The 9,298-nt window shown below is 42.4% G+C and overlaps 1 protein-coding gene across 2 annotated transcripts; it reads left to right on the forward strand.

Annotated features, from left to right (window-relative positions):
• Positions 1 to 117: 117 nt before the first annotated feature.
• Positions 118 to 8,756, forward strand: NDUFA8 (NADH:ubiquinone oxidoreductase subunit A8). Of its 2 annotated transcripts, XM_053373874.1 has the most exons (4): positions 118 to 304; positions 5,071 to 5,234; positions 6,507 to 6,672; positions 8,477 to 8,756. In XM_053373874.1, the coding sequence occupies exons 1-4, from the start codon at positions 257 to 259 to the stop codon at positions 8,612 to 8,614; spliced, it is 516 nt and encodes a 171-aa protein (XP_053229849.1). In that variant the 5' UTR covers positions 118 to 256; the 3' UTR covers positions 8,615 to 8,756. The 2 variants fall into 2 exon arrangements, with proteins under 2 accessions (XP_053229849.1, XP_053229848.1); XM_053373873.1 differs by lacking the exon at positions 118 to 304 and having other exon boundaries at positions 4,832 to 5,234.
• Positions 8,757 to 9,298: the final 542 nt, after the last annotated feature.

A 9,298-nucleotide genomic window follows, 5' to 3' on the forward strand; every position in this document is an offset into this window, starting at 1 on the left:
CTAAATGCGCATGCCCAAATCCTCCTCGTGTTCGCATACATACATAGACGGAGAAGAGAGACGGTAAAGGGAAGGAGTTGGCGGGTGTTAGGCGCATGCGCGTATCTCAGATATAACGTGCCCTCGGCCGGCGAGAAGGCGCACGCGCAGTTTCTGCCTTGGCGTCTGGCCTGGTTCGTGAGGACCGGTGGCGAAGGAGAGTCCAAGGGGAGAGACCTGGTCGGGATACGCCGGGCCAGCTCGCTCGCTCGCAGCTATGCCCACGCTGGAGGTGCCCGCGCTGGAGGAGCTAGAAGTGGATGAGGTGAGCGTGAGAAATGGCGCGGGGGGAGGGGAAGAGGTGGTATTGATCCCACCCCTCACAAATGTATGAGGGGGACCCCCACCTCAGTTTCCCCTCCCCCCCTCAGTCCCCGCCCCGCATCTGTTCGTTACGTTTCTGTCTCGCCCTTTGAGCTCCATGAGGAGTCTTACGCGGTTTTCTCCATAACCCCCCCCCCTCATTATTAAATTACGCTGCTGGTGGGACATGTCAAATCCAAGGTACTTGACAATTGGCTGGCAGATTTGGGCTTTGGCCTTAGACGCCCGGTAGCCAGCTGCTGCCAGGTGATTCAGGAGATCTTTGGTCTCCTGCAGACACGTGTCTTCATCTTTATATGCAATATGAAGGTCATCTACATACGGAAGAAGAACGCGGTCGGGGGAGGTGGGGAAGCTAGCTAGGTCCGTGGCTAAAGCCACCCTGAAAAGTGCGGGCGAATTTTTAAACCCTTGTGGGAGTCGTGTCCACGTGTACTGTGTTTTAGTCCTGGTCTCTGGGTCCATCCACCGAAAGGCGAATAAATTTTGGCTTTCCTCAGCTAGCCGGCAGCAAAAGAAGGCGTCTTTCAAGCCCAATACAGTGAATTGCGTTGCATTGCAATAAGGCTACACCACAACAGCAACCCTGTGAGGTAGCCCCCTCCCCCCAATTTGCAGGCAGGGTCGACTCTCCCCTCTTTACCCTCCCCTCGCTGTTAAAGGGCTTCCTCTCCCTCCCCCCCCCCATTTAAGACCCAAAATGTCAGAGAAAAGTCATTTCACAAACGTACGCATACACCAACCCCAAAGTGACTCGTGGCCCCCCCTTTGGGCCAGGTTTTGGCCATTCCACCCATTCTAAATAAAATAGATGAAAGCTAAGTAAATATCTCAAATTAAGGAATGCTGAATGATGTTGGATTGAAATTGAGTGGTTTCTAGCTGTAATGATATAAAGGAACATGGATGAAAAAAAGGGTTTGGATAGAAAATAAGGTGATATTATAAGCTGTAATGCTTTAAGTTAAGGATTTGCTGAACAAATAATCTGAAATGGAATACAAGAAGGGGAGGTATGAGGAGGTCAGAGAAATTTGTTATTGAAAAGTATGCTTTATGAACTATATGTTTTTTTAATTTCTTTGTTTTTTGTTTATATATAAAAAGAAAGCTAAGTAAATATCTCTTCTAAATAAAAGCCCTCAAGGAGGAATTCAACAGGAATTCAAACCCTTTGCAGCAGGTGTTGCCATTTATTTATTTATTTATTTATGGCATTTGTACCCCGCTTTTCCCCCTGAAGGTTGGTGTACGTGGTTCTCGCCTGCTCCTCCTTTGATCCCCACAGGTAACGTAAACGGTAAAGGATCCCCTGGACGGTTAAGTCCAGCCAAAGGCGACTGTGGGGCGCAGCGCTCGTCTCACTTTCCAGGCCGAGGGAGCTGGCGTTTGTCCGCAGACAGCTTTCTGGCCACAGCAACCACCCTGTGGGGTAGGCCAGGCTGAGTGGCAGCCTCTGACCCTCAAGGTCACCCAGTGAGCGTCATGGCAGAGCAGGGATTCGAACCCTGGTCCTCTCCCAGGTCCTACTCCGACACGAACCGCTGTCCCATGCTGGCTCTCCCAAGGACTGGCTCCAGGCCTCATGGCTGAGTGTGTGTGGTTCAAATCCGCACTGAGCCGTGAAGTTCACTGGGTGACCTTGGGGCCAGCAGCCATCTCCCAACCCGACCTACCTTACAGGGTGGTTGTGAGGATACAATGGGGGGGACCACCTTGAGCTCCTCAGAGGAAAAGGTACAGCGAGCCCACAATTTACATTTAACTTGAGCACATTCAGCTTTATGTGCTTCATTGAATCATAGAATCTTACGAGTTGGAAGGAACCCAAAGGCCATCTAGTTCAACCCCTGCAATGATTGTCAAAAAAATTGATAAAAACAAAATAAAAGGGGGACGGAAAAGGGGTGGGAATCCAGGAAAAAAGACTTTGGCAACGCCACCCGCCATTCAACCTAGTGTGCTTTGACTATACACAATTTTGGCTTTAGGCGCAAAAATCCCTGGATTCAACTCCTGTGTCAACTGCAAGTTTACTGTATAAAAATGCAATAATAATTTTCAGAGGGACAACAAAGGGTCTCGTAGATTTCTATGGCAGAATATGGATTCTTATCTGTGAAGGGTTATATTGTATGAAAACTCCTACCTTGCTGTCAACTGGCTTTTGTTTTTTAATTCAAATTACATATTCTTGATTGACAATCTTCTCTCCTCCCGCTACTTTGGCCGCTGATGTCATTGATAATCAATAAGATGTACAATCTTGTGCAAAACATTTGTGTAGAGAGGGGTATGATTTATTAAGAGTATTGTATTGCTTATCATAAGCCCCTGGGGGGATTATACACTCCACTCGTTAAATACCTTGATATTACACATATATGTGTATCTTTTCCCTCCTACCACATTCATACTAACCCTTGTTCTCACAAAATGTTTAAAAGTGAACGTTCAGATTCTCTTTTTTACTTTTTTGTTTTAATAAAGTTTTTTATTGATACAACAAGAAAAAAGAAAAAAAACACAAATACCAAATTTCACACAAGAATAACCATAGACACATAATTTTCTTAGCAAACATTAAAACATCTATTGGTCTTAACACTAAAGACCCAACCTCCCATCTATTCCATATTTCAAATTCATATTACTCATTGCCAATACACACTTTTATCATAATTAAACTTATTCTTAATAAATCTAATTTCATATATCTACCTTGCAACTATTACTGAAGTTCCTCAAATGCTGCAACAGAATTTAAACTACTATATTTATTTTTCAGATATTCTTTGAAAACCTCCCATTTTGAAACAAATTCCTGTTTTGATTTATTCTTTATTTTTTCTGATAAACCATCTAATTTGGCATATTCTGTCAGCTTTTGGATCCCATCTTGTATAGAGGGGATTTCATTACTCTTCCATTTTGCTGCGATCAAAACTCTTGCTGCCGCCATTGCATATAAAAAGATACCATACCTCTTTTGTGGAATATCCAAATCTGTTATTCCCAGGAGGTAGGCCTCTGGTTTTTTATTGAAAAACATCTTTAGCATTTTTTTGCTGTTCTGCATTGATACTCTCCCAGAATACCTGTGTTTTCCTACATATCCACCACATATGGTAGAATGCTCCTGAGTCTCCGCATCTCCAACAATTACTTGACACATGTTTACACATTTTTGAAAGTTTCCATGGTGTTAGATACCATCGATGTTGCATTTTTTGAAAGTTCTCTCTAATCGTGTAACAATTTGTGAATTTCCAATTGATCTTCCATAAATTTTCCCATTGGGCCATGGTTATTGAAGGGCCAAAATCCTGAGACCACCTCACCATTGCCACTGTTACCACCTCCTCCTTGACTGTCCAGTCGAGGAGGAGTTGATAAGTTTTGGAAAGAGTTTTTCTTTTAGAATTTACAAGTTCAGATTCGAATTGGGAAATTTCTGTTGAGAACCCCTTTTGTTTGTCAGATTTAAATCTTTCAAATAACTGATGGTATTGGAATTAGTCTGAGATGTGTTCTCTTATTTCCTCAAAGTTTTTTAATTTTATTTGGTTATCTTCATTTTTTAGAAGTGTTTTATATGTTGGCCAGCTTTCCTGAGTATTTTTCCGTTTTACTGCTATGGCTTCTATTGGAGAAGTCCACCACAGGACTTTAGGCTCCATCAGGTCTTTATATTTTTCCCATACAGCAAAGAGTGACTTTGTTATTATATGGTTGGTAAAATTGTTATGAATTTTTGCTTTTCCATATATCAGGTAGGCGTGCCATCCCCAACGGTTGTCAAAACCTTCCAGGTCCAGGAGGTCCGGATCCTGCAACGTGCACCAATCTTTTAGCCAGGTGAAACAGGCTGCCTCGCAGTAAAGTTTTAGGTCGGGTAGAGAAAAGCCTCCTCTCTCTTTTATGTCTATTAAGATCAGGTGTTTAATCCTAGGTTTCTTCCCTTCCCACAGGAATTTGGAAATTTCTCTTTGCCATATCTTGAGACAACCTGCTTCGCCCAGTATTGGAATCATTTGAAGTAAAAAGATTCTCATTGTCTTAATAATTAGTGTCATCCTACATAAAACATTTCCTGTTATTACTTCTATATGTCATTTTAAAAATCTGTTTTTTAATTAATTATCTTGTGGTAGCTCCTACACTCTGGAACTCCCTGTGCCTTGACTAAGCTAGAACTTTCACTGTGCTCTCTTCTACACCTGCTGAAATTTCTTTGTTTAGGCAAGCGTACCCAGAGATGTAAAGCTGATATGTAATTTAATATCTAATCTTAGTATGCAACATACATATTTAATATATTTAACTGGTTGTTTTTATTTATGTCTTGCTTTTAAAAAACCTGTTTTGCGTTCAACTTTTATGGACAACTTCAATTCATATTTCATATTCTTTGCAAACCATGTTGAGGTTTTATTTACAGTTAAGTGGTATACAAATTCTGTTAAATAAATGAAATATATTGTGTTGTAATGTTTGTGTATAGTACACAAGTTTCATTGTGTGCTGCCCCTTGGCATTCTTGTGAGTGCAGGACCTTACCCCCATTTTGCATATATGAGAAGCAGAATGCATGCCTGCAGCTTAGCTCTTCTTCATTCAATAGGCTCTCGTGGAGCTTGTAAGAGTCCTATGCATTCCCAGACACACACCCTCAGCCAGTTGCTAACTCTCTGGCTTGCTCCTCAGGTAAATGTAACCTCATCCGTACTGAAAGCAGCAGCTCATCATTATGGCTCACAGTGTGACAAGCCCAACAAGGAGTTCATGCTTTGCCGCTGGGAAGAGAAGGACCCACGGAAATGTTTAAAGGAAGGCAAGGAAGTGAACAAGTGTGCAATGGACTTCTTCAGGTATGCCATTTGAAGAGTCTTGGTGAGTCGGACCAAAGGCCCATCTATTATTACTGATCTTTGGGGGCTTATTTTCGCCTGAAGGGCAGGGCTAAAGAAAATCCTTCAAATAAATAAAACTACTCCCATGCCCTTCTAGTAATTTTGCCTTCTTCCTTTGGCCAGAAATACATTTTTAGTATTTGAGATCCCGCCTCCCAAAGGCTTTGCAGGTTCATATTGCAAAAGAAAACTTGAATCTCTTCCCCTACAGCAAATTCTGCTCATGTCTTATTAGACATTGGTTAAATTATCTTGTGAATGTTGTTGCTGTTAGGTACCTACAGATTTTTTTAAGGGAAAGGCAGGGTATAAATGTAACCGGTAAATGAGTAAGTAATTTTGCTTATGTCAAAATAAGCAAGTGACATGATGCTGTTTTAACTATTCTTTTTTCATAACCTACTTGCTTCTCCAGCTCCAAGATTAACTCTGTAGGAAAATCATATCTCTGAAGTGACCCTGAAAGACACACAGGTTCATCCAAGGCAAGGGATCTGAATCCAGATTTCTTTTACAATCTGCTAGGGCAATTATTGTGCCTGTGACAACTGCTGTGTTCTTTAAAACACGCACACACACACACACACACACACGTTTCTTCTCAGATATCTTCTGTTTTAACTTCCCTCTAATTCTATAGTGAGTTCAAATGGTTACCCCTTATTGTCTTTAATTGATGACTCAATTCGTGCCCTGTAGCTCCTTTCCCCTCCATGTTGGGAACAACTTCCTAATTTTGAAAAGTTCCTGTCAGTGATAGGTCACATCTGACTTGGATTTTAAATTGCCAAAATGTCATGTATCAGATGCTGTAAGAACTTGAAATACAGTTTTATAAATCCACTATGCTTCCTTCAGTTTTGTAGAAAAACTGAAAGGCAGTAACACTAACACTGTTTACTTTTTTTGATTGGATGCTACCCTGTTGTTGTTCTCAGTTTTGGATTGACAAACGTATTTGTGTTATTTGCCAAAGGGATTTTGCATGGTATGGGGGTGGTAGCACGAATGTAGAAAATATTTGCAGTCTGAGTTGGCATTACAGGCCAGAGTTCTTCTGTTTTCACTATGACTTAGTTTTGTGGTACTCCAGCTGTAACCAGAGAGAACACATAGCTTGCTGTGGTCTTCAAACCCATGTGTGAGCAAAATAAAAAGGTGCCTTTTAAGAATCACTCTGCCTACATTTTCACTTCAGGAAACATTAATGCAGCATCTTTGTGTTTCTAGGCAGCTTAAGCTGCATTGTGCAGAGCCATTTACCCAATACTGGACTTGCATTGACTATAATAACCTGCTAGAACTTCGCAAGTGCCGCAAGCAGCAGCAGGTCTTTGATGATTGCGTCCTGGATAAGTTGGGCTGGGTGAGACCTGATCTGGGACAGCTGTCAAAGGTAACTGAATGTGTTTGCTGGCTCTTTCTTACATGCACTGGGTGTTAACCTAATCACTCCTTGCAAGGGGTTTTTCATTTTGCCTCTCATCTGAATGGTAGTGTTGTCACCTGATCCTGCACTTCGGCCCAGGAGGAATTTGCAAACTTGGACAGTCTTTCCTCAGGGCTAGCTCCCCAAGCACTGAGGCCGGTATCTAGAAATTCCAGCCTTTTCAGCAGTTTTGCCTTGTGATGAGCATCCACACAGGGGGGCTCTCTTTAGTCATCTTCAGATTGTTTTTGGCTCAGCCAAGATGGAAAATTTGGCTCTCAAGGTAGCTGGTTTCTGGGTTTCAAATTGTGTCTCTGACCCCAGTTCACAAGCAGTGTTCAATGCCATTGTTTGAAATAAGCTGTGGTTTAATGCAGAGAAGTGCTTTTCTTATCTCCTGTTTCTGACTGTGCCATACAGGGATGAAGGAAACTGGAGTCTAGCTTGCCCTGATGTGCAAACCCAGGTTCATACAGGCTCATAGTTTGTCTCCAAACCAAAAGCAGAAACCAAAGTCTGTTTTTGGCTTCCCGCTTGTAGCTTGTTTACCTACACACTGCAAGTCTGCAGGAACCTGAATTTGCACATAACAACAAACCAGACTCTCTTGTTTAGGGCTGGTTTGCTGTCCTGTGTAGCACAGTCAGGAGAGGGGAAGGAGCTTGCCCACATTAAACCATGGTTTATTTTAAACCATAATCTGATGTGTTGGAGCACCCATGTGTGTTCCCTGCAGGTCAGAGTGAGCCTTAGAATAACCACTTTCTAATTCCTGTTGGGGGAAATCACTGAAGGACATGGAGGGGTGTGTGTGCCATGGAGCGGAAGCACTCTAGCTTAGCAGTAGGATATATGCTTTGCATACAAAAGGCTCTCAGCTTCAATCCTGGCCCATAGTTCAGGCTTCTTCCTTTATCTACTGCTGTTACTTGGGGCACAGGTGGCCTCAGTGGTGCACAGTGCCTTCCACCAGCTTAGGCTGGTGGCCTAACCATGACGCTGTCTGGGCTGCAGTAATCTGGCTGAAGTAGTCTACTTTGGTAAACTCAAGATTGGGTCATTGTGGTGCAATTTCTGTGAAGCTGCCTTTGAAAGCTGTTCAGAAACTGCAGTAGAGTGCAGCTGCCAGGCTCAAGATGAGCTGATTTTGGAACACCAATTCTGACACAGCTGCACAGGCAGCCTAGGCCCAAATCAAAGTGTTGGTTTTAACCTCACACACGGCTCAGGACCCCAATATTTTTCAGGTCACCTCTCTCCCAGACCTTTTGGTTTTTATTTGAGGCCCTCCTTTGGGTGCCCCTTCAGAGAAACTTTGGAGGATGACAGCATGGCAGAGGGTCTTTTCTGTTTTGGCTCCCATCTGTGCCAGGGTAAGACTTACCTCTTCTCCCAGACATTTGACAACAAGGCTGATAGCTTGTTTTCCTAGTTTGTTGACTTTTTTCCTGCTGGGTTACTGCAGTGATTTTACTGAAACATTACTTATTGTGGGCGTTATAGGCTCTTAAGCTTTTAAAAGTCACTTAGAGACTTTTGTACTAAGTGACTATAGAGTTAAATAAATAACAGTCCAGCATCTGGGCACCAGCTTTGCCATTTCTGGTACATAATAAGGCACCTCTCTATACTCGGATTCCTTGATATAGGTTTGTTTGCACTAAGCACCATTTGGATGGACTGGCTTCTTTTTGCAAAGCTTCCTGTTTGTCACACTTTCCAGGCTGTTTGCTGCTCACCACACATTTCAATGTGATTCTTTGTCTTCCAGGTCACGAAAGTGAAGACTGACCGGCCACTGCCTGAGAATCCCTATCATTCTAGGCAAAGACCACAACCAAACCCACCAACTGAAGGCGAGTTGCAGGCGTCCAAATATGGAAGCAAGTTGTCCTTCTTTGATTTTTAAACTGGCTATTTTGCCTCCTTCAAAACAACACCTGAATTCTTAATGACTGTAAATAACTCTTTCCTGGTGTATTTTGAACGCCCTCTGTATTTGGTAGTCATTAAGGATAATAAACTTCAAATGGTGTGGTTTGCCTAATGCATTTTCTTGTATGTGTAGGTTTTGTTTCTGAAAAGTAAAAGTGCAAGAAAGTTCTAAGTCTGGAATAACATCCCTTAAACAATTCCAAGAAAATCCCGCATTGGCTGAGGATGCAATTGGTTATACTTAAGGAAGATGTTTTGAGCAGCCAGCCAGCTCCAGCCTCCACATCTGGAGGGCACCCAGTTGGGGAAGGCTGGTTTCCAGTGTTTGACATAGCATCACTTCTTTATGTTAGGCATATCAATTACAGAAATATTGTTAGAATATATTTAATTGCCTTGATCATAGGTCAACAAAGTATACACAGATCAGCGCCACATCAAGAAAACATAAATAAAAAACAGGTAATTACAGACATGTTTACAAATCAGACTATACAACATGCAAATGTTTTTGAAACAGCCGGATACCCTTAAAAGAATCTGCCAGGTGGGTGTCCGTATAATTTTGTTTGTTTAGATCCTTCTGGTTCTGCTGCCAATGGGACTGCTTTTTCAATAAGAGTCCTGTCTTTGGGAAAGATTTATAAGTGTTTGAGCT

This window comes from Podarcis raffonei, chromosome Z (genome assembly GCF_027172205.1).
Source record: "Podarcis raffonei isolate rPodRaf1 chromosome Z, rPodRaf1.pri, whole genome shotgun sequence".
Classification (NCBI taxonomy): Eukaryota; Metazoa; Chordata; class Lepidosauria; order Squamata; family Lacertidae; genus Podarcis; species Podarcis raffonei.

What these genes read in the sequence shown, in the direction of transcription:
- NDUFA8 (XM_053373873.1), top strand. Translation starts at nt 4,939, where the DNA reads ATGAGAAGCAGAATGCATGCCTGCAGCTTAGCTCTTCTTCATTCAATA. An exon ending in TGTGCAATGGACTTCTTCAG is followed by an intron (nt 5,235 to 6,506) that starts GTATGCCATTTG and finishes TTGTGTTTCTAG; the next exon opens with GCAGCTTAAGCTGCATTGTG. An exon ending in ATCTGGGACAGCTGTCAAAG is followed by an intron (nt 6,673 to 8,476) that starts GTAACTGAATGT and finishes TTTGTCTTCCAG; the next exon opens with GTCACGAAAGTGAAGACTGA.